Source organism: Hyalella azteca, unplaced genomic scaffold (genome assembly GCF_000764305.2).
Source record: "Hyalella azteca isolate HAZT.00-mixed unplaced genomic scaffold, Hazt_2.0.2 contig11821, whole genome shotgun sequence".
NCBI classification, from domain to species: domain Eukaryota; kingdom Metazoa; phylum Arthropoda; class Malacostraca; order Amphipoda; family Hyalellidae; genus Hyalella; species Hyalella azteca.
Genome location: NW_025941804.1, coordinates 85,375 through 111,942, shown reverse-complemented (window position 1 = coordinate 111,942; position 26,568 = coordinate 85,375). Strand labels below are relative to the sequence as shown.

Genomic DNA, 26,568 nt, shown 5'->3' with positions numbered 1-26,568 from the left:
TTAATTTATTGCAGTTATTTGTTTCATTTGAAAAATGTACTACTTACAAGAATTTCACAATACGCTGATTTATATCAATCATAAACGTGGCTACCAATAAAAAACTTCAAGTAAAATTTTGTTCATCCATCAGAAATTTAGAAAATGTAAGGAAATCACCCATAAAAAACCTTGTGCAAAAATGAAACATTATTTTCGAAGCAAAACCCTGCATAATCAAGATATTTTTAAGATTTGATTTTGAAAACTGAAAATTACCTCATAAAATCATAATGACCTCGTGTGCGTTCTTTTAATATAAATAATTTTAACGGTTCATTTAAATAACTTAAGTGACACCTGCAAATAAGTTAGCGTAAAATCTGTGGTGACAACAGAATGTCTCTAGCGATTTGTTAATTGGTTAAAATCTAAACATGGCGCGCCAACTTAACGAAGCACACTTAATGAGTGTGCTTAACGAACCTCTTTAAGCACACTTAATGAGTGTGCTTAGTGACCGTCTTAGAACAAACTTAATGAGTGCTTAAAGAGTGAATAAGTTGTGTTTAATGAGTGAATGAGTCGCGTTTAATGAATGAATGACGTGTTTAATAAGTGAATGAGTTGCGTTTAATGAATTAATGACTTATGTTTAATGAGTGGGTTAGATTGTGTTTAATGAGTGAAAGGGTTTTGTTTAGTGAGTGAGTTAGTTACCTTTGATGAGTGAATGAACTGTGTTTAATAAGTGAATGAGTTATGCTTAATGAGAAAATAAGTTGTCTTTAAAGTTCTCGATGTTATGACATTCTTGAACACTAAATAACTTAAAATATAAAGTATATAAAGTGATTAAAGTATTTTAATTACCTACATCATTTGAAGCGTTCAAAGTTTCAAGGAAGCTTTAAGTCCATACAGTCCACTTGTCTTTACAATTGGCCTTGCGTCAGCAGCAGATAAGCAAGCTATAGGTCAGCTTGATTTGTTGCTGTTTTTCCTGTTGGTGACATATCGTCGTCACTGGCGGTGAGACTGGACTGATTCGACTTTTATGTCAACTGATGTCGTTATTGTTGCTTTAAAATCAACTTTAAAAGTTGCTGTTTTTCACTTGGTGATTTTTTGTCACTTATGACGGTGAGACTGGACTGATTCGATTTTTATGTCAACTGATGTTATTGTTGCTTTAAAATCAACTTTAAAAGTTGCTGTTTTTTCACTTGGTGATTTTTTGTCACTTATGACGGTGAGACTCGACTGATTCGACTTTTATGTCAACTGATGTTATTGTTGCTTTAAAATCAACTTTAAAAGTAGTTCTTTTTCCTGTTGGTGACTTATCGTCGTCGCTGACGGTGAGACTCGACTGATTCGACTTTTATGTCAACTGATGTTATTGTTGCTTTAAAATCAACTTTAAAAGTTGCTGTTTTTCACTTGGTGATTTATTGTTGACCGAGAGACTTGACTGTTGCAGCTTTCATTGCAACTAATGTCGTTATTTTTGCTATAAAATCAACTTTGAAAGTTGCCAATTTCCATTTTGGTGATTTATTGACGCTTATGACTTTGATACTTGACTGTTGCAGCTGTCATTTCACCTGAATTAATTATTGTTGCTTTAGAATCAATTTTAAAGGTTGCTGTTTTTCTACATGGCGACCGTCATGTCAATTAAAGCTACAAGTATTGCCAAAAAAATTAACTTGATGTATTGATATTTTAAGATTAAGTGACTTCAAGATGTAGTAACTTGATGACTTAAGACTCATTTTTTGCTGAAACCATTAAAATATTTGATGTCCAGAATAGATTGTTGGAATAATAGACTTTCTGGAGCATGAATGGTATACGTATATGGTAAGAAGTAATAAGAGTTTGCTATGAAAATTTTAAACACACTGAGCTACGAATATTGCGAAAATATATCTGCATATATTAAGCGAAATCCCTTAATAAATTCTAACTTTCCAATAAAATTTCGGGTAAATTGGAGAATCGCAACCCTAAATAATGTAACAAATGAAAGTATTCGAAAATATTGATTTTATTCACTCCGATCAATTACAAGGGTTATTTATTACTAGTAAAAGTATGAAGTAAGGATTTTTTGTGATACATTCTTTTAACCTGAGGCAGCCTCGCCCAGCAAAGTTCCTACTTATCTGTATGAACAAGACACATAATATACAAAAAACGCACTTTGGGTCAGATGTACTTGACCTGTATAAATACATCGCACTACTTGTCATGATAAGTAAGATACAGTGGAAGTGATGGTACATATGCCAGTTTTGGCTATTCACGATCCGTGTTGGCAGTTTGCCGTGCCTAATTAAATATTTTAAAGAATTTTCGATTGAGAATTTAATAAAGAGAAATTTCAGGAGCTGGGGGGAAAAGTACGCAAGATAAAAATTGAGAAAGAATAAGGAGAGAATGAAAATAATTATAAAAAGAAATTATTCGGTGGAAATCACTCATAAAGATTTAAAATTATAGCCTACGACTTACTTCGTCAAGAATAGACAGAGCCATTTCAAGTAAATTATTTATAAATTATTTTCTAGTACAAAAGTAAATAAAACATAAATCAATAAACTTTTTTTTCAGGGATTACTCAACCGAATTAAAATGCGTCGTACATGGTATTTTCAAACTTAATCATATTCGATATCTTAAATTCCCGTTAAAACAGGTTCGGACTGCTCTCCTCTAATAGAGAAATAAAGTGTATAGTTAAGGTGCTCTTAATTTTCGTTGTAGCATACGAGGCATTTTGAGTTACATAACATAGGGCTTTGGTCGGTGTATGTATAGATAAAACTTTCACCAACATTCCGTATGAGTCATGAATATTAAGCCGACATCCTGTGCACGTTTGAAAAATGTTAGCCTTTGTCCAGCGATGACAATGGACGCGCAGCAAGCTGTGCTCAACGGACACTTGGCTTCATTTACTTATTAGCTCTATTGATATGTTGAACTAATAACTTTTTATTAGTTGAACTTATAATATACTGATTACTTCTATTGATATGTTGAACTAATAACTTTTTATTAGTTGAACTTATAATATACTGATTTCTTCTACTTATATATTGAACTAATAACAAATGTTATTAGTTGAACTAATAATTACTGATTATTACTACTTATATGTTGAACTAAAAACAAATGTTATTAGTTGAACTAATAATTACTGATTATTACTACTTATATGTTGAACTAATAACAAATGTTAATAGTTGAACTTATAATATACTGATTTCTTCTACTTATATGCTGAACTACTAAAAAATTTTATTAGTTGAACTAATAATTTACTGTTTATTACTGCTTATATGTTAAACTAATAACAAATGTTAATAGTTGAACTTATAATATACTGAGTACTACAACTTATATGTTTAGTTAATAACAACTGTTATTAGTTGAACTTATAATATACTGATTACTGCTATTGATGTGTGTAACTAATAATGACGAATAATAATGTACTACTACTTATATGTCGAATTAGTGACATATGATATTAGCTTTACTTATATGTTGAACATAGACGAAGTTTTATAAAATCTGAGACTCCGATTTACTTTAAAACGTGAAAATATTTTTGATTTCGATGCGCAAGATATAGATCGACTTCCTTAATTTAATTACTGAGATTTTTTGTTTGTCTTTATTAAATTAACGAGATTCTAAGTCACTCTAAATTACTCACTGAGATTTTAATTATTTAATTTTATTGTCTTACTAAGATTTTTAATAATACTTCAATTTACTTTCTAAGACTTTGAAATTGTGCAAAACCCGAAAAATAAACCAATTGTTTTTACAGCTTTATAAAACTTTAACTGCGTTTGTGAAGGTAAAATTTAATTTTCCCTTACAGATCGCTAGATCAATTTTTGCCAATGTATTAAAAAAAAACATAAGAAAAAGTCAAATCTGCAATGCGTGACAGCCCAAATATCAGGCCATTTTAGGTCTTTTTTGGCTATTTTCTGAAATTTTAATATTACATTTGCAATATATTGCAATATTATTCATTGCAATAGTAATATTCTACCATACATACTATTGCAATGAATAATATTGCAATATTATTCATTGCAAAAGTATGTATGTGTTGACATCATACGTGAAATGTTCTCTCATCCACATTCACAGCCATACATTTTTCTGTCAGTGGCGGAAAACATCAAAAAATAAGCGAACAAGCTTATCAGAAGCATGGCCTTCAGCTCCGTACAAAACTGGCAGTTTGTAAAATTTAATGAAATTAAGTTTCCCTGTCCTACCCTGCATGTAAATCCCAATTCGTTTAACCAAATCTCCATCATGATTGCAATGACAAATAATTCTCAATACTTACTTTTCGAAACTAAGTGAGTATTGAAATTACTAATCTGCGACTAAAACTAATTCATTCGAATGCACAGTATAGGTTGAAACGCACTTGAAAACGAGGCTCATTTTGCAGGCGAAACAAAACTGCATGAACAATTAACTAAAGAATAATTTAAACTGGGCCGCCACTAAAGGTGAGTGTATTAGCACCGGGTGATGTTAAATGGTAAAATAGATTTAATATAAGATGATAATAATAATAAAATACGAGACACATGACGTTTATATCAAAGTTCCAAAAATTCGATGGCATTCTACGATAGTTATATTTTTTACGCTTTGATAATAGATCAAAGACTTTAGAATATGTTAAGCATTTTTCAAATAAAAAAATTCTTATAGTGAGTAAAATAGATATGAACGAGTTTTAAAGGTACAATGAATATAGGTTTTTATATAATTACAACCGAAGAAAATACGCCACCTAACACTCAATAATCTCCTTTCAGAAACAAACATTATTATAACATAATAGTTGGATGTAGGTTGCTTTACTAGAGGTTGAAATAAGTAAACTAGAATAAGAAAGATGCTATTATAAATATATTAATTTAACGCTTTGTGTGGATCTCTTTTTGTTGATTAATAAAGACTGAGAGTAAGTACAATGGTAGCTTCTACACATTGAAAATACTTAGATGATAAAATAAAGCTTACTTAAATTGAATAGACCATTCAATTCTATACAACAGGGTTAAAATAATTTAGTTCAAAAGTGCAAAATTCAACACTTCAAAATTCAACTGCAATTCAGGGTTCATTATCGGCGTCGATGCATGAACTGTCCTCTCAATGCAAATCTGGATAACCTTATGGATTTTATCTTTAAAAAAGTCATTAAAATTATATTAATATAATTTTTACTTATCACAAATAAAATCAAGGTGACACTTGGCCGTGTCGAGGTGACACTTTTCTTCTCACGTGTTTTGTTGGAATTTTTTCGTCAATTCGTCCACGCTTGGCGCCTTGTGTCTGCCATTTACTCGTATCTTAATGGCTCAATAAACCAGAAAATTTTATACTGCACTTAAATTAGAAATTTCTCATCATGCGCTGAATCAAACATCATTTAGTAATAATATAGTATTCCTTAATCGTAATAGATAATTATTTAATTAGAAATTTCTCATCGTGGATTGAATCAAATAAAATTTAGTAATATTATAGTATTCCTTAATCGTAATAGATAATTATTTAATTAGAAATTTCTCATCGTGGATTGAATCAAATAAAATTTAGTAATATTATAGTATTCCTTAATCGTAAATCCTAATTAATTAATTAGAAAGTTCTTATCATGGGTTAAATCAAACAACATTCAGTAATATTATGATGTTCCTTAATCTTAATAGATAATTAATTAATATAAATGAATATATAGATAACTAATTAATTACACATATCTCATAATGGGTTGAATCGAACAACATTCAGTAATATTATAATATTCATTAAATGCAATCGATAATTAATTAATTAGACATTTTTCATCATGGGCTGAATCAAACAACATTTAGTAATATTATAATATTCCTTAATCGTAATTGATAATTAAGTAACATAAGTAACAAAAATAATTAAATCGGTATTTAATTAATTAGACATTTCGCATTCATGAGTTATAGCAAACAACATTCGGTGATTTTATAATATTCCCTGATTTAGAAATTTATTCTGTATTTTCTTGTTTCAGAATTTTATGGATCACAGTACAATGATGCAGCGTCAATTATACAGTTTAATTCAATACAGTGGCAAAAATTGCATGTTTATAATAAGAAGAGCCGTCATGAATATATAAGAAAATGAAGAATCATTTAATCACAAAAGTTAACCAGTTTGAGTAATTATGTCGTTTAGATGTCACTTTTAACTTTATTCGTCGGACGGATGACATTTTCACGCGATAAAGCTTCTCAAAATAAATGAAATTTTGATTGAAGATGCGATGAATATAAATAGATGGAAATGTACTCCCAAATCTCCAAAATATTAATATAAATAATTATATTCGTTTACAATTTAGAATGCATTGAAACCAGACGACGCCTACACGATGAGGAAGAGAATTTTACTCAGGTCAATAGTGAGTAAATCGTGGGCATGAGGCGGCGGTGAGTAAATCGTGGGCATGAGGCGGCGGTGAGTAAATCGTGGGCATGAGGCGGTGGTGAGTAAATCGTGGGCATGAGGCGGTGGTGAGTAAATCGTGGGCATGAGGCGGTGGTGAGTAAATCGTGGGCATGAGGCGGTGGTGAGTAAATCGCATGTATGGGTCGATCGTTGAAAAATCACTCATGAATTTAAATCGTACCCGAATAACAATTCATTAGTGCTATTAAGTTAATAAATAATATATAATATAATAATAATAAAATAAAATACAATTGTATAAATTTAATAGTATATAATATATAATAATAATATAATTAAATATATGCAGTTATTTTTAACTACGGTGAACTTTAAATAAAGTTAACTTTAACGTACTCGTAATAAATGCATCGGGGTCACTAATTGGAAGATACCAATATATGTAACAAATAAATTTCATTTCCTAATTCATTTATTTACTTTTATTTAAATTAGTTCCTATGAAATTCAACCCTGTACAAAACTAGCACAAAACTTTAAAATTCTAAATCCTGGACTCGAATGGCCGGCTAACTTATTGAGCCATTTATACAACCAGTAAAATGTCGCATGTAAATAAATTGTGGACAAAACAGGGGCACGGCAGGAGTATATAAAGGCGAGCACTCGGCACTGACACGCACTTCACCCCCAGAGGTCAACCGTGTCGCACGCGCCCACCTGCGCTCCATAAGGTCATCTCGCTTCCAACTCACTTCCAAGCCCGCAACATGAAAGTGGTATGCAGAACTTACGTATTTAGACATTTATTTTACTTTACATTTTCTGGGGAATAAGGACATGAATTGAGTCATGTTTAAAAATTTATCAACCGTGTTATGTGAAAAATAAAAGTTTATTATAGCGCTGTGACACTTCCAAGTCACTTCCAAGCCCTCAACATGAAAGTGGTGTGCAGAACTAAAGCATTTAAATTGTTTATATTTTCTGGAGAAAACAGACATGAATTGAGTTATTTTAGATTTTTTTTTTACGCATTTAGACATTTATTTTACTTGAGATTTTCTGGGAATTAGGACATGAATTGAGTTATGTTTAGAATTTTTTTAACCTTGTTATGTGAAGAATTGAAGTTTATTAGAGCATTGTGAATGATGAATTACTCGAACTGGGTTATTAACAATTTATATTGGCTTTATAACATAATAGGAGTACGATAGATTTATGTTATAATGCGGTATGGCAATTATTTCACAGCTGTGGTTAATTTTTCGTTATTTTTTATAAATTTATTATTTATTGTTCATTTACATCTACTTATTTTTTATTATTTATTTTATTTATATATATAATTATTAAAGTGGCTTATTTACTGTATCTATGCTATCTAAATGACAAATGAATATTTATATTACAGACTATCTTAAAAATTAAACTATTATTAGTTTCGCTTTTTTATGTTCATTATATTATTCAAGATCTATGTAATTCTATGCATATTTATCACTTAATTTATTTAATTTAACTCTCGCCTTCAATAAATAATTGAAATAACTTCATAGGTGTGCTATATAAAATTTCATATTTAAATTCTATTTCGACCTTTCTTTAAAAAAAGTTCAGATATATTATTTTTTTTTCAAAATACCTCATATATTTCATATACATAAATATTTTTCACTAATTTTTTATATACCTAATTACATGTTTTTCACGTTTAATTACTCTAGTTTAAACCCTTCAGAAGTTTATTCTATTATTTTAATTAATGTACGTAAATAAAGTTGGTTAGGTTCAGGATGGCACACCTAGACGTTCAGGATAGCTCACCTAGGCGTTCAGGATAGCTCACCTAGGCGTTCTGGATAGCACACCTAGACGTTCAGGATAGCACACCTAGGCGTTCAGGATAGCTCACCTAGGCGTTCAGGATAGCACACCTAGACGTTCAGGATAGCTCACCTAGGCGTTCAGTGCGTTCAGGATAGCACGCCTAGGCGTTCAGGATAGCACGCCTAGGCGTTCAGGATAGCACACCTAGGCGTTCAGGATAGCACACCTAGGCGTTCAGGATAGCACACCTAGGCGTTCAGGATAGCACACTTAGACGTTCAGGATAGCACACCTAGACGTTCAGGATACCCCACCTAGACGTTCAGGATAGCACACCTAGACGTTCAGGATAGCTTACCTAGACGTTCTGAATCCTCTACCACCGTGGACATTAGTATTTAATTTTCAGTCGTAAAAAATGAACCATTCTTATTATATCCGACCACTTTTTCCTGAAATTCCTAATATGGTTATTTGCATTTATATAATTATAATCGAGATAATATTTTATTAGTTTTAAACAGGATGAAAATAATTTTCATCGTAATTATTTTCATTCATTTTTTCGATACCGTAAGTTTCCTATAACATACGCATGAATCATAGAAACTTGCTGAATTTATTGTCTTTACTAACTTATAATAATTCATAATTAATATAGCTTTTATACAGCATTGCTTTCATTATTTCAATGCTCGGGGAAGTCATAACTGCTTGACTTAAAATCTATTTACTTAATATGTTTATTTCTGTACCATTTTTATGTAATTGTCTTATCGATGAATGTGATCAACTTTGTATTAAACTGTGATAAACTATGCAATAAACTAAACTGTCATAAACTATGCAATGAACTGTGATAAACTTTGTGATAAACTGTTATAAAATTTGCGATAAACTGTGATATACTTTTTTTGATAAACTGTGATAAACTATGCGATAAACTGTGATAAACTTTGGGAGAAAATGTGATAAACTTTGAGATAAACTATGATAAACTATGCGATAAACTGTGATAGACTTTTTGATAAAATGTCATCAACTTTGGAATAAACTGTAAAAAACTTTGGGGTAAAATGTGATAAACTTTGGGATAAACTGTGATAAACTTTGATATGAACTGTAATAAACTATGTGGTAAATTGCGATAAACTTTGCTATGAACTGAACTGTTATAAACAATGCGATGCGATAAACTGTGATAAACTTTGGGATAAACTGTGATAAACTTCGGGATAAACTGAGATGAACTTTGGGATAAACTGTGATAAACTTTGGGATAAAATGTGATAAACTTTGGGATAAACTGCGATAAACTTTGGGATAAACTGTAATAAACTTCGGGATAAACCGAGATAAACTGTCGGATAAACTCTGATAAACTTTGGGATAAACTGAGATAAACTTCAGGATAAACTGTGATAAACTATGATAAGCTTTGGGATAAACTGTGATAAACTTTGGGATAAAATGTAATAAACTCTGGGATAAAATGTAATAAACTCTGGGATAAAATGTAATAGACTCTGGGATAAACTATGATTTACTTCGGGATAAACTGCGACAAACTGTGGTCATTTTTTAAATAAAACGTAATAAACTTGAACGTATTTCCATCCCGCAGTTTGTGCTGACAGTCCTCGTTGCGGTGGCCGCGGCTCGTCCGGACAAGCGGACGAGTGAAGAAGTCGTGCCGATCCTCCGCGACGACCGCGTCGAGTTTGCGGACGGGGCCTACAGCTTCGATGTCGAGACCGGAGATGGCATCCGCCGGTCCGAGGCCGGACAGAGTCAGGGCGATGCCGGGGCCGTTAACATGGCCGGAGATTATGCGTGAGTCCGTTAACATGGCCGGAGACTATGCGTGAGTCCGTTAACATGGCCGGAGACTATGCGTGAGTCCGTTAACATGGCCGGAGACTATGCGTGAGTCCGTTAACATGGCCGGAGATTATGCGTGAGTCCGGATTAATAATTTGGCCAGAGACTATAATAACGGCTGCTAATAACCGAATAATATGGCGGGACTCAAGCGTTAACATGGCCGGAGATTATGCGCTAGTATAGAAAGAAAATTAATGTTGCCATTTTTGCTCACAGAGACAAAAAATTTCCAATTTTCACTTTAGGAAAGAAAATTTTCCAGTTACACGATGAGAGCATAAAAAGTGAGATACATGATAGGTTTACAAAACCGATATTTACGACAGTATGCAGGTAGTACATATTAACTTGTTATTATTTAACAAGCATTATTATTCTCATTAAATAATAATAGCATTATTCCGAGTCAAACTCAAGAAAGGCATCTCAATATTCACTATCCGCCTAACTTAATAATTGAGCACAGTTTCACCATGTTTCTACAATATTTCATACAGGATATGTTACAATAATTAAGTAGTCGGATGATGAAATATTCATTAATTATACTTCATTGAAAACAATTCTATCGATAAAAGAGATGCAGCCATAATTTTCCTTACTTCTTTTCAGGCAATGCAGTTTAATATTCAGTCATGCTAATATATTCGTTCGCTGATCAAAAATAATCCTATTTCAGTAAATAATAATTCGCTTTATGATTCTATGATTTTAAAGATCACATGTATGAATATTATATTCCACTAATTTAAAACGTCATTCATTATTATTTCGGATGTCTTTCACTTAATACATCCGCGAATCATGAATTCATAAAAGATTTTGCATTCCAGATTCACGTTCCCCGATGGTCAGGAATTCTACCTGAAATTCGTCGCTGACGAGTCAGGGTACAAACCGGAATCCCCATTCCTTCCCGTGGCCCCCGCGTTCCCCCACCCCATCCCCCAGTTCGTCCTGGACCAAATCGCGTTCGCTGCAAAGGAGGATGCAAACAGGGAGCTTGACCAAGCAAGGGGAGACTATGTTGGATATGATTAAATTAAAAACAAAATAATTCATTACAATTTGTGTGAAATAGTTCAATTTATTAATTAAATCGATGGTTAAAATACTCCATATGATTATATGTATTAAAACTGTTGATTAAGTCTAATTGATGATTGAGGCGAAGCATGAAAATCGGATATGTGAGATTTTTGTGTGGTCCGCATTAAAATTAGGATCAACTTAATATGACGGATTCAATAATATATAATAATTTAACTATTTATTTATGACATATTTGCACATCATGATGATGTAGCGAGCACAAGAAATAATAAAAAGTGTATAGCCAAATTGGGAAGAAATCAGACGTTGGTCGGTGCGTGAATGTAACACGAATAACGAATGAAATGACGGAGAAAGTGACGAACGAAAGTGAAACGAATAAAAACGTATACGAAGGCTGAACGAATACAGGACGATATTTAATATTATTATGAATGGATAATTTGAATAAATATATTTCTGAATACTTGAGACTCATTATCATTGAAAAATTAAATGTTCAGTGGGCAGCAAACGCCAAAAATTTAGTTTCGAAATCAAGATTAAAAAATTTTTCAAAATTCGCCTTCATTCCTGAGTTATATGAATATACGTGGTGAAAATTGCAGTGAGCGTGACATTTCTTCTAAAGTACTGTACAGATTTGAATTAAATTTTGAATATAAATTTCTCAATACCCGACGGTGATGTTTAGCTCATGATATTTTTTTCAGTATTTTGCGAGATATTCCACGCTCACTGAATTTGGAATCACGGCCGCGAGACCGGCCGTGAGAGAGGCCGCGTTTTTGTCCGAGACGTGAAATATATTACAAATTTTGGCAGGAAATACGTAAATAATTTACAGATTCTACTACGGGAAGTGTTCTCAATGGAACACAGTTTATGATAAAAATTTGTTTGAACCGTCCTCACCTACATTTGCTCTTCATTTTATTCATAATTTGTAGCAGGGATTACGTCAATATATCGGCAGCGAGATCGGAAATAAAATAAGTGGGTTAGGCATGAAAACAAACAATTTTCTGTGTTATGTAGAAAATGATGTCCGATGCAATTTTTGATGGTAAACTTGCGTATTGCATTACATGTGCGTGATAATGCGTACATAATACGGAATTGTTCTGTTCAATCTTAAAAGCATGGATCGTTACATGCAATAATTCGACATACTTTAAATATGCACCGATTCAACAAATTTTCAAAACCTAAAGAGGTAGATTTTATTTTGATGATTTTTCAATTACAAACAATAGTTTTTAACCTAAGTCTAACAGTCTAACTGCTTTATTGCGCAATGTAATATCATTACTATACAATATTATTAATAATAAACAATACTTTATATTATATATAATGTACTCAGCTTAGGTCCAATTGTGACCATGCATTGCAATAACAATTAAATGACAAAATCCTATACATATTACAGTTAATACTTAATATACAGAAGTCACATAAGCGGCAGAGAAAAATTAATTACTAAAGCTGGACGGGAATGCAGCCTTAGACAACTTGAGTACTTTCACATCTGCTTTAGAGCCGGAAATGTCTGATGGAATTTAAGGTCGCTGTCCTTAATAGTAACGCAATGCTGTAGAAATATTTAATAGTAACGATCGATCATGTCTGACCGAGCGTTTTGCTCATGTTCGAAATGTTTTTAAAATTATTTTTATGAACGTTTCTCATATTTGATGGTGTTAAAAGATTTTTGTACAATGTGCCTGAGTATATATTGCACTATTCTGTATACTATCAGTCATGGGGCTTTAATTCATATATCCGTTAAAATGGAGTTAGAGGGTATAGTGAAATACGTTTGTGGAAGCAATTGTTTTGTAACAACATCACTGAGCGTAAATCTATAGGCGTCGGCAAAAGCTTCTCAGAATGACACTCATCACAATTTGTCACATGGGCCACCACATTTCTCCTTATTTGCTAATTTAGGAGTCGGGCGTATTCGCGTAGATTTGATGAAGTATATGAGATAGTTGTAATTTTTATTCGTTAGCATCATGTTGGCATCTGTTCGAATATCCTTAGCCTTGTCAAGGCTGGTACAATCACTCGCTTCTATCGTATGGTGGATGACGCTGTAGAATATCATGTAGAAGGGCTGAATATAATGTAAAATATTCAATCCAATACCAAAAACATTCAGTATAATGTCCAATATCCATCGTCTCGTCATGTCTGATACCATCTTGGACCTTTATCGCTAGGTTATAAGCGTCGTTGAACACCTCGTCTATCTTTCTATCTATGGTTGCAAGAAGATCCAAAATACCTTGCCAAGCTATCCAATATGTTAGCCATGAAAATAAATGTGGTTGTACCACTCGTAAATTAATGTGGTTGTCCCGCTCGTAAATTAATGTGATTGTTCCACTCGTAAATTAATGTAATTATTCCACTCGATCGTAAATTAATGTGATTGTCCAACTCGTAAAATAATTTGGTGTTCCCACACGTAAATTAATCTGGTTGTCCCACACGTAAATTAATGTGATTATCCCTCTACATTAATGTGGGACAACCACATTTTACATTACCCACAACATCACCAAAAATTCAAAAGCAAAGAAAGTTCTAAAAAATCCACCATATCTTCAAAGAAAACATAGAATCGGAAAATTACTGCGTTTTCATTAAAGGAAAAGTGAATTTACTTAGCGTTTTAGTTGCTTCAAACTTCTTAGTGATCGTGTGATTGAATGAATCTAATAATGTAAGTACAAAGATGGTATAGTGCTTAGGTTGTTATGATATTCTGGCAATACTTGGGTTGCTTATTCGTAGTGCAAGGAACTAAACGATGCTCAGCAAGTGCACTTTTATAAGTCGTGTCCATTCTAATGCCTTGTCTGTCTTGGAATAAAGTATCGAATTTTCAAGAAAATTATTTTATCTCGCTAAAGCCAAATCATAATATTGACATTATATGAGGTGTGAAAGGAATGGTTTCATCGTAAAGCGTGTGTATTTTCAGTTGTCATCTTGAGGCAGATTCTATTTCTTCAGTCAATTGATAACCCACACGGGCTAAACATCACCGTTAGGTCCTGAAAAATACATATGTAAAATTTCATTTAAATTAATGTAGTTAATTTATAATTAAAATAATTAAAATATATATTAAATCTATCAATTACTACCCAGAGATAAGTAGTTAACAACCTTATATGAACAATTTCATACAGTATATTGCAGTTCACAAGAATGTCTAGAATTTCTTACCCCTGACATAATGGCCATGGATCATGGATCAACAGAACGTTGAAGTCTCCGTAGATCATTATCAACAAGACATTGAAGTCTCTATTCATGGATCAAAGCCAACAGTACCTTGAAGTGTCCATGTATCATTATCAACAGGACGTTGAAGTCTTCTTGGATCATTACAAATAGCACGTTGAAGTCTCCATGTATCATTATCAACAGGACGTTGAAGTCTTCTTGGATCATTACAAATAGCACGTTGAAGTCTCCATGTATCATTATCAACAAGAATTTGAAGTCTGCATGGATCGTTATCAACAGGAAGTTGAAGTCTGCATGGATCGTTTTCAACAGGAAGTTGAAGTCTGCATGGATCATTACCAACAGGACGTTGAAGTCTCCGTAGATCATTGAAGTCTCCATGTATCATTTTCAACATGACGTTAAAATCTGCATAGATAATCGCTAACAGAAAGTTGCATTGCCTAATTGATTAATAGAATTAAAAATTGTACCAGGAACATATTGTGAGGTATGTATGCACGTCTCCACTGCACTATTTTTAATACTATCATAACCATTATATGTAATCGGTATGATTAAGAACATCATACCCATTTCATAAAATTGGTGCGATGTCTCGGCTAAAGAATTAGTCTAATATGTAACTTTCAGTACGCAGAGGTAAATTTGATTTTCATACGTTCAGCAGTAGTGGTTAAAGTTCAGAGTACCCAGTGGTTAAAGTTCAGAGTACCAAGATTGGCGCAGAGAGGCGCGGGTTCCATCCCAGCTCTGTGCGTCAGTTTCTGGTCAGAATCGGCAAGGAGGCCGGGTGGTTAAGCACAGCAGAATTGTAGCAGTGAGTTGCGAGTTCGAGACCGCAAAATGCTGTGAATCGATATTCAACTACAGTCTAGTAATACAAAATAAAAGTCCTGTATAAATGAAACTAGAAATCAAATACAGCTTGTGTTAATGTTTGTTCAGATCGTTTATAAACTGGCCGTCCTTGATCGTTAAATTTTAACGTTTAATCACTTAGCAAGGTCAGGTCATGGCACGTGTAGGTTCTACATTTCATATGCACGACGTTTTATAAATTGCGTGCTTTTATTATTTTATAATAAATTTTATAAGTAAATATATTATGAATTAATAAATTAAATAAATAATTTAAAATATTAAATTTAATATTTATTTATAAATTGCGTAATTTTATTGTTAGGCTGTGAATTATCACTTCTTAATAAGATTTGTGTGATTTGTGGTATAGAATTCATTGTAATACATTATTTATTTATTTAAACATAAAAATATGTCTATGCGAATTCGCGACAAAATAATTTTGCTGTATATCACATACGTTTTTTAAATAATTTATTTTCGTATTCACAACTAACTTATTGTAAAATTTGTGGCTCATGTTTTAATTTATCAATTATTAACGTCTGTTCGTCTTCTTTTATTTTATTATTCTCATAGAGAAAAATTAGAGCAATAATATATGAGCGCTGAAAATGGCCCAATTAGTAATTACTATTATTATTATATAGTTATTTTATTATTATATTTTATTAATAATATTAATTATATTATTATAATTATATTACTGATTAGACAATTATCGCATCGTTGCTTATTATTAGTCTTTTCATCTGCCTGATACATTCGTGCATTGATCTTAAGACATTCATTTGTAACTCCTCTGTATGGAAAAACAAGCTCTATACAGAAACCAACGTATGGTCTAACAGGACGTACACAGACACCCATGTATATCCACACAGGATGCACAAAGACTGTCATGTCTGCCATCCTAAAATTCACACAAGCACACCTGTATACTAGTATAGTAAAACAGGACGCACACAGGCACCTCTGTATATGCACACAGAACGCACACAGACACCTTGTATGCACACAGAACGCACACAGACACCCCCTGTATACACACTGGATACACACAGACACCAACAAATCCACACAGGACACACAGAGACTCCTGTATGCGGAAGTGGCTGCATTCGTCCCGACGGGCGCTGCGAGAGGACACAATTGGTATCATGGATACCAGGAGGCAAGATGCCGTGTCAAGGCGAGCCAATTTAATCCGAGCCAATATCTGCGCACGCACGCATGATGGCGGCCAGTCAGCGGCCAATACTGTATAGTCTTTCTAAATTATGTGCTTAATTCTCATACAAGTTGTGGCGGCCAATCAGCTCCCTGATTGTATATAATTTCCTATTTTTGTATAATTCTAATAAAAATCGTTAAGGCCAATCAGTGGCCAATATTGTTTACTCTTTCTAATTTATGTGCATAATTCTAATACATATTGTGGCGGAAAATCAGCTCCCGATAGTATACAATTTCTCATTTTTGTATTTAATTCAATCCAAATATTTATTTTTATTCAATTTTTAATTTTTTGCAGCCAATCTGAGGATAAATAGAAACTTTTTCTAATTTATGTTAATGTTTTAAGAAAGAATTATTGCCACAAACCGGTAGATCATTTAATTATTTTCTAATTAATTTGACGAATTACCCGAAAAAAAATGTATTATAAAATCCTCAGACATCATGTAATTTTTCTAAATTATGTGTTCAACATAAGAACAAAACAACATAAGAACATTGTACTTATAAATATGATGTATTCAACATAAGAACAATGTGCTTACGCGGCCAATTTCTAATAGATAGCCACGCGTCAGGATCAGATAATGGAAATTTGACCTTCAAAAAGTTGGCAAAATCAGAATATGAGATTATAGATTTTTAGTAGAGATTTTTTTAATCTTTTATAAGAGATTTAATTATTTGCAGTTGAAAATAAAATAAAATAGTTACAATTGGAAAAATGACGTTTATTTCTGTAATGCAAATTAAAATTTTAACCCTGGCGAAATTTTACTCAAAATAAGTTACTAAAAAATTACTAATTATTCAGCAAAATGGATTTGTAAGGCATGGACATTATAGATTTTTTCTATGAATATTTTGAAGCAATCAGCAAATTTTTCTAGTAATAATAAACTTGAAGTTTGAAGCCAGCTGAACAACTTTAATTTGATGACATATAAACCAGTTTGATAGTTTCGTTAAATTAATTTTATGAAAACATTTGAAAATTTATTCTTTCAAACATTCATCATAAAGATCCTTAATAAAATTCGATTGATGATCCTGAATAAAAATCATCCACAAATTTGATATTCTTTAAGTAATATATCCGCCCTGTGAAGTGACAGGGTAAAGCTGGAGGTGATGACGTCATCGGCAGGTCTCGTATATAAGGCGGCGGCTGAGCAGGTGACCCTCAGACTGTCGTAAGACGAGCTCAGGAACTGACGTCGTGGTGCTCCAGGTCAATACTCCACTACAATGAAATTCGTGAGTGTGATCAATTAATTATTCGTCACAATTTAAATTAATTTTCATTGGTAGATAGAATTGTTTTCTTACAGCCAAAAATGCAATAATTGAAAAATTTATTTCTTTGCGAATATATTTTCACTATTTTCTATATGCATTTGCGAAAAAATAGTGCTATTTTTTCTAGTGCTATATAGCTTTATATACTAGTGCTATATATATAGCACTATATATAGCACAATATAATAGCGCTAAATAAAATATAATAGTGCTATTTTCACTATTTGCCATGTGACTCTGGAATTCTTTGTTACACGTAATCTGTACGTTATGGAAGAAAAAACGTTGATGTTGCAACGTAACTTTCATCTCAGTACCAAGAAGCATTGCGACGTTGCAGCCTTCGTTGGTGCATTGCCAGTGTCTTGATTGTACCTACCCATTTTAGGTCACTCGAATTAGCGGCTGATGGGAGCGATTTGCTATACATTTGCCATACACGGTACAGCGCATTGCAATTGATATATTTGAATGATTAACAAAATACATTTTTATCCTATTAAACATTTCCCATTAAACATTAAATATGTTTACATTACATTAAGTAAAATCCTTTAAACTAGGATAAAATGCACAAATAAAAAATATATATATGTCTCATAAAACATTTACTAAATCAAATCCCTTAAAATAGGCAAGTGTACATGCTAGTGTGTAGGTACATGTATGTGTAGGTATGTATAGGCAAGTGTACATGCTAGTGTGTAGGTACATGTATGTGTAGGTATGTATAGGCAAGTGTACATGCTAGTGTGTAGGTACATGTTTGTGTAGGTATGTATAGGCAAGTGTACATGCTAGTGTGTAGATACATGTATGTGTAGGTATGTGTAGGTATGTGTAGGCAAGTGTGGCATCACACAAACATGTGTGTGTGTGAAAGTGAAAGTTGTTCACCCACTTTATTTTGCCCTGGCAGTGTAGGCATCATCGCTCGCCAGTGCCATTCATTTTGTCATGACCAAGAAAATAAAATATTTTAATAAAATCGACGCATAAAAAATCCTTTTTAATCATAAAAATCTGTGTAAAAAATATTTATAATAATAGAATTTTTTATCTGGTGGACATGCCAGAGACATTGTCACGATGTTAATAAAAAATTCAATGTATTTTTTTCCAGAATTTAATCAGATAGGAAATGAGTTCGAGTTTTTACAATTCATTCATTTTCATATATTATCAATAACTTAACGATTCTGTGATGAATGAAATAAAAAAATTTAATGAAGTTCTCCATGTGTGCTTAATTAAACTGAGCTGTGTATAAAGAATTTCTGCTTATAGATAGATAAATTACACAATAATTTAAAGAAACACTTCATATTTTATTATTGGTCCATTGGACGGATTTTTTGTTAATTCAAATAATGGAACGTAATCAAGCGTCCAATAATGAACGAACGTCTCCATTGGTTATTCATATGCCAATAGTTTATAAATGACGCCATTTTTGACGTTTAAGTACACAAAGAAGAACAAAACTTCTGCAAGATTGGAAACCTTTAATAAGATAATCTGGCTATGCAGATTTTTCTAAAAATAATGATACATTCCTCAAAATTCACAACGAGAAACCATTTATTATATTAAAATATTGAAATATACGCAAAAAAATCATAAATTAATTGCAGGTCATTATGATTTAGTAACATTTATTTACATTAAATTGTTTTAATCACTAAATTTATACATTGATATTCCAATATGCCCATTCAAATGTTCATTTTATCGAGTAAGAATTATACATAGTTAATACGTCTACAAATTGCGCTCTCTTTTAGCAATGTTTAAAGAAATAGTTACATAAATACTTTTTCGGAAATCATTTCCAAGCGGAAGGAATTTCTGGATTACGAATTAGTCCCGAAATATGGGGTAAAATAATTTTATCCGGTCCATTTTTATGGGGTAAAATAATCCTATCCGGTCCCTATTTATGGGGTAAAATAGTTCTATCAGGCCCCTATTTATAGGGTAAAATAATCCTACCCACTCCCTATGAAAATAAAGGCATATATTCAGAATTATGTTAATGGTCGGACCATCTAATCGGTCAGAGACTCAATGAATGATCATCAATATATTCAGTGTTACAGATTATCCTGCAGTGTCAGATGCTGCAGTGTCTGATGCTGCAGTGTCAGATGCAGCAGTGTCAGATGCAGCAGTGTCAGATGCTCACCAGCAGCACCAGCAGCAGCACCAGCAGCAGCAGCAGCAACAAGGTTCCTCCTAAAGCATCACCTTGACCTGCGTTTGAATGGAAGACGTCGCAGCCTGCGACTCCTGAAGAACTTTCCCTGCCTCCATCTACTCCCTCCTATGCTGTTCTTTTGTGTATAACTCAACAATTGATAGCTACTTTTCAATATTCGTAGCACTTTGTACTCCTAATAAGGATTAAGTAATCAACATCCATTAACTAACTCAATTAATGTCATTTTCAGATAATTTTCGTAGCTCTCGTGGCATCGGCCCTTGCCCGAAAGTAATTAAGATCAATTTACTAATTAAAATAATTGTCATTTTCAGATAATTTTCGTAGCTCTCGTGGCATCGGCCCTTGCCCGACCGGACTCCCCACCGAGCTACAGCGCCCCTGGCCAGCGATCTAGCGACGATGTTAAGGATCCCGTCAAGATCCTACGGGACGACCGCGTGCAGCCCGAGGACGGATCCTACGCCTTCGATATCGAGACCGAAGACGGGATCGTGAGGTCCGAGGCCGGACAGAACGAAAACGAGGCCGGCGTAGTGGTCCAGGCCGGTCAAGTGAGGTAAGCAATGAAATTTTTCGATTAAATTTTGAAAAATTGATTGTGTGATTGATTTTGATTAAATTGATTGTGGAAATATTTGAAAAAGTAGTGAGTGAGTTTTTAAACAAATTACAAAACCTCACAAATAAACTCGGTAAAATGGGACTGAGGGAATAATAGAAACATTCTTGAGTGGATAAAAGATGTACATGTAATTATATATTCTATGTTAGCCTAATCATTGACAGGTGGAAGAAGAAAAGAAATGATTATTTTCGTGACCTTATCTCAAATGAGTTTTCTTCAAGTGCCATCACTGTTTACGTTTTTACTTAATGAAAAACCAGTAGAGACACAGTTAAAAAAAAAGTAAAAATATGAACACCTGCTTTGGAAAGCATAAAAACGTGCATATACATTAAAAAATACAGAATTAAATGCATTCATAAAAAACTTATACACACATATTGCAGAGCATAACAATGCAAGCTAATATTTTGCGAACACCCCGGAATTTAACACATGTTTTGAAAAAATATATATTAAATTGTACCAAAAAAAACAAAAACGTAAAAAAGCTCTTTGAACACGTAATTACACACTTTAATATTACCTGCAGCAAATTCATTTCAGAATAGCTTCCGTATACTGAATTAATCAAACCTTGTTTTTTTCCGATTTCGTTGTTTCTTTCGTTCAAAAATGTTCCGGATTTGAACTCATGAATACTTTCCATTAGGTAGTCTGAGTAAGTCTTCAGTTATTTTATATTATCTCGACGATGTTTCCGAAGTCATGAAAAAGTTAATTTCAAATTACTGCAAGCATTGCTAGGTTTTCGAAAATCTCACCTAGCAAAATCAAATTAAGCCGTCAAAAGCCTGCCTGAATCCCAAGCAGGCTCGTAGTCAACTCTTAAGTTGACTCGCATCTCAAGCAGATTCGTATCTTAAGCAGACTCGTATCTTAAGCTGACTCGTATGATCGTATCTTAAGCAGACTCGTATTTTAAGCAGACTCGTATCTTAAGAAAAAATCAGTCGTGATTAGGAAGCCAAAATCATGGTAATAAAAGGATTGAAGCAGTTTGGGCTAGAAAAAATGATAGTTTTCTCAGAAAAAAGTATTATGGGAGACTAAATAAAATGATATGATGATCAATTAAGTAAATAAATAATATTCACTTTAGCACACGATGAGATTGGGGCTTCCATAATGTATTAGTACCCTTTCTCTCCTCCTATTCAAGTGCGAAACTAAAACCAGAATATTAACATAGCTTTGAAAAAATAAGCGTTGTGAAGAGTGTTTTGCTTGAGCACAGACGCATCTTCGACCAACCGCCCGGCGCCCAACGGTCACATTCGCTGTTTAAGAATTGTATTTATTACAGGCAATATATAAAAGAATTTGCCTATTTTTCGTGATTTATACATAGAAGTTTAAATTTAATTCAGTTTTCTTACATTTTATAGAGGGAAATAAAAATAACTTAGCACATTTTCAATTTGTGATGATTGTATACCTAAGTTTTTAATTTTAACGGGAACAATTGATAAATAAATATATTTCTTTATTATTATTATTATTATTATTATTATTATTATTATTATTATTATCATTATTATTATTATTCAAATACCAAAAGTTACATTGATGTTTTTCAAAATAACATTAATTAATATCAATCTATCGTACCAGCTACACACTCCCGGACGGTACTCTGTTCGAGCTCAAGTTCGTCGCGGACGAGAACGGCTACCAACCGCAGTCCGACTTCCTGCCTGTGGCCCCCGCCAACCCGCACCCCATCCCTGACTTTGTCAAGGAGCAGATCGAGCGCGCCGAGCGAGAACGACAGGCCGACCTCAGCAACAGCCAACGTGCTACTTATAACTAACTTATTTATAATTAATAATGAAATTATTTAGTATTGCTCCCTAAATTACTAGTGCTTCGTAAATTATGTATCGGAGTAAATTGTATTACGAAGTATAGGAACTGATCGAGCTCGCCGAGCGAGAGCGTCAAGCCGACCTAAGCAACAGCCAACGGGCTACTTATAACTAAATTATTTATTATTAATTATGGAATTATTTATTATTGCTCCCTAAATTATGTATTGAAGTAAATTATGAAGCGAAAATAAAGAGCAGATTGGGTGCGCCGAGCGAGAGCCAACGGGCAACAACGGGCTACTTATAACTAAATTATTTATTATTAATAATTGAATTATATAGCTGTGCTCCTTAAATTATGTATTGCTGGAAGTTATATTACGAAGTTTAGGAGCAAATCGTGTGTGCCGAGCGAGAGCGTCAGGCCGACTTCAGCAAAAGTCAACGTCCTAAATATAACTGCATATTTTATTAGTAATAACGAAGTTGATCAATTATGATTCAATGTTATTAATAAATTAACTTATTGGCTTTTTGATTAGTGTCTCAGCTACTCTTTTATCGCGCAAATATTTATTGCGGTTGATAGTTCTTTTTTATAATAATTGAATTCTGAAGTTACAATTTTTTTAGTAAATTGCGAACGTTAGAAGATTCGTATATAAGAGTAATTTTTCAATTCCCTGACACTTGTTCCATTCCGTTTCTTTTTTAACAAATTTCCGCGTAATATTTAAGACTTGTCAAAAATTCGGAAGGCAAGTATTTTTTTAATTATTCTGAATTTTTAGTGAATTTCAGTAACTGCATTTGAAGATAGTAATGTTTGTATAACTATTATCGGTTCCAATGACTTACTGAATCGAATGGCCGGAAATGTATTTATTTATATGTCAATGAAAATAATTTATTTATTTAAAGCATGGAGATATTTTCATATGAATTAATACACATGTTCAAACAGTTTCTGAAGTCTTTATTGAAAATAACCCGACATTCATTATATAGGAAATCATGCATGTTGAAATAAATGTTGAAGTTAAGGACCGAAGTACAAACTCAAACTGAAACCTTACTTTAAATATTATTATTGAAGCTTTGGAATTAATAAACGGGATTTTATTGAAATACAGGATATTTTACATTACTTGATTCCTCTTAACTTGCTATTCAGTGTTGAAAATAAATCAACTGATAATGAAATTAAATACATACACAAACTCATCTTTAGTACAACGAAAATATTTGTCTTACTTCCGGTATTAAGTTAAGAAAAAATTAAACACTGAGTTCCAGCGAAATTTATTCACTTCAATTTTATTCACTTATTCAAGTCAATTAAATTAGAAACTAAACCCGAGTCCAAAACTCTGATCATGAATGCCATCTTCAGAGCAATATGGAATTAATACTACTATACTAATATTAGTATTAGTATAGTGTAGTGAATACTAATATGGATATTGTTTTTAAGCAAAAGAACTGAAGCTTAATGAGATAAATATCAAACTTATGTTCCTCTTATAAGTACGAAAGATATACCGAATGAAATATCAAGATCAAACGTATACAGTTCCCGTACAGTTTTAAAAACCTTGATGTGCTTGAATTTTAGAAGGAAATATATTTCTCCAATTCTTTTAAAGGAAATTCTACTCCTGAAGAAAAAGTGTAACAGGAAAAGACAGGGATTAATTTATTTCCAATTATTTTCCTAACAAAACCATTATAATAAAATAAAATAATGTCCGTTACATTGATGAGTTACTTGCAGTGTGTTATCGCTTGTTTTTTCGGAGGCTATAATTCGTTCATAATACTTATTTAAACGAGTATAAACAACTTAGAATTTATAACAAATCAAGTTTAAATAAGGAATATTTTTACTCTTTTGCAGTGAGAATCATTAATAAACAGTGAGATACTGTTGGCATAATCTGAGTAAGTGCGTTATCAATAAAACCATTTTATAAACGGGTAAATAATTATACCAAAATGTAACATATATGTATGTACCATACGGGTATAGATAATACTCGTTTTGATTATTTTATACCCGTTTTGAGTATAAGCTTCTTCAAGCTCGTTGATTATTCCGACTGGGTCTTAAGAACTTGGTTGGCTCGCTGCGTCTTGAAGCTCCGGTACAGTTTCTTCTGTTGCTCTAAAGCCTGCTGTTCTCTCTGCATATTTCGAAATTGCGGAGCGGATTTCATGTTTCCTCCGTAGAAAATTTTGACTCGCTCCTGAATTTTGGATAAATTCTGATTTTCGTCGAATTTATCAAAGTACGGTTTGACCAATACATTGGACTTTTCTGTCACTGTCGCCCACTCGAACGGCAAGTCCACGGGATGGGAAGAAGGTTTGAAGTCTGAGGACTTAAAGATCGTTTTGGGGATTTTATCGTGGACGTACGAAGAGGACTGGAAGGATTGACGTGGAGGTGCGTATGGGTATGAACTTCCTGTGCGTGTAACGTAGGAATCGTAAGAGTATGGACGGATGCGTTGGTATTGTTGTCCTTGTAGATTCGTGTTGTAATTTTTGAAATTAGTAGAGAAATTTGAACGAGGATTCGTATAGTAATCAGCGCCAACATTGTTATTGGGATCAAGATTGTAATTATTGTTATAATTTTGGCGTGGATTAGTGTCATATTTCCATTTATTCGTCGAATAATCAGGCCGAGAACTCGTAGAAAATTCATTCTGTGTTACGTATCGATTAACTCGATCTTCATTTCGTGCGCTGGACGATAATCGACGATCAGGCGTCGATCTTCGTCGATCCTCATTGGACGATACGACAAAATCTTGGTTACTGGATCGCTGACCATTAAAATTTGCAGGGTTTTCTGTGGTTCTTATCTCCAGCGCAAGATTAGAGTTCAGTTCACCAGCAGGAGACTGTTTAGCTTCATCGGCTGGCAAAGCAAATGAAAAACCCAAAAGAAACCAGGCGATCGTAATCACCATGGCAACCGTAGAACGCGCCATGAGAAGGATCTGTTGAATATAAATTATCAGTTAAATAGATGTCAACAGCTTATCACCAGACTTGTGTGAAAGTTTGCAGGATCTTGAGTGTCTGGTATCTGAAGATCCATATAAATATAAACATAAATATAAAAATAAATATAATATATAAATATGAATATAAACATAAATATGAATATAAATATAAATACAAAATATAAATGTATATATAAGTATATCTCTTATCTAAATTGAGGTACATGATTTTGTTAATGTTGCGTAACGTTACACTTCTGAAATTACACCTCATCAAATTAAGTTATTTGTCAGAATTATATTTTTTCAGTAGTTAACTCACTCTTGGCAAATAACTAACAGGGGTTCTGAAGGATAGGGTCCTGAGGGATGCGTTAAAAATGCTTAAAAGCCACTCTGTAAAATTAAAATGCAGTTTATTCATAGAAAAAATTCATTCTATTGTAATACATGTTATTATTATCATAATTCTATTAAAATGTTATTAGTATCACTATTCTTTGAATGTTCTTTTTAAAAATCATATTGGTTGAATAACTCATTTGCGTCTGATTTTTTTTTGTATAAACTTCTGCTAATCAATTGCAACGTTAAACAACTTTATTTACTAATAAATAATTATATATGGAAAATATATATGAATAATTAATAACTTTTTAATAGCTTTGATTTTGCCGTTCACGTTGATCTGGTTATTTCATACTGACCTACTTACAACTTTTTTATTAAATCAATATATAAATTGGTCTTGGACTACCATTTATAAGTATTCTTTCAGATTTATTTGTAAACCGTTATTCAATTATTCTAAGCATGAGCTTTCAAATTCGTCATTAAAATAGTTTAGATTTGGATTAAAATTATTTTCATTTAATTTATTTTAAATCAGTAAATAATTTTTCCTGTGTGGACGCGATCCTTTAACTAAATTTTTCTGTCAATATTCTAAGGGTTTGTTTT

General features: G+C 32.7%; 2 protein-coding genes across 2 annotated transcripts; one reads left to right on the top strand and one right to left on the bottom strand.

Moving 5' to 3' along the window:
• Positions 1-7,165: 7,165 nt before the first annotated feature.
• On the top strand, positions 7,166-23,560 carry LOC108683265. The gene is made up of 6 exons (XM_047883021.1): positions 7,166-7,274; positions 9,953-10,161; positions 11,046-11,238; positions 17,851-17,892; positions 20,470-20,714; positions 22,398-23,560. Exons 1-6 carry the CDS (start codon positions 7,266-7,268, stop codon positions 22,594-22,596), a joined length of 897 nt encoding a protein of 298 aa, XP_047738977.1. The 5' UTR covers positions 7,166-7,265; the 3' UTR covers positions 22,597-23,560.
• LOC108683264 lies at positions 23,554-26,005 on the bottom strand. Its single transcript, XM_018172565.2, has 2 exons — positions 25,949-26,005; positions 23,554-25,602 (listed from the first exon to the last, which is right to left on the bottom strand). The coding sequence occupies exon 2, from the start codon at positions 25,591-25,593 to the stop codon at positions 24,685-24,687; it is 909 nt and encodes a 302-aa protein (XP_018028054.1). The 5' UTR covers positions 25,594-25,602; positions 25,949-26,005; the 3' UTR covers positions 23,554-24,684.
• Between the last annotated feature and the right edge of the window lie 563 nt (positions 26,006-26,568).

Bases quoted from the DNA above. Each gene is read 5' to 3' on its own strand.
- LOC108683264 (XM_018172565.2), bottom strand. From the start codon at position 25,593: ATGGCGCGTTCTACGGTTGCCATGGTGATTACGATCGCCTGGTTTCTT.
- LOC108683265 (XM_047883021.1), top strand. The intron at 10,162-11,045 runs GTGAGTCCGTTA...TTTGCATTCCAG, and splicing joins AACATGGCCGGAGATTATGC to ATTCACGTTCCCCGATGGTC. The intron at 20,715-22,397 runs GTAAGCAATGAA...CTATCGTACCAG, and splicing joins GTCCAGGCCGGTCAAGTGAG to CTACACACTCCCGGACGGTA.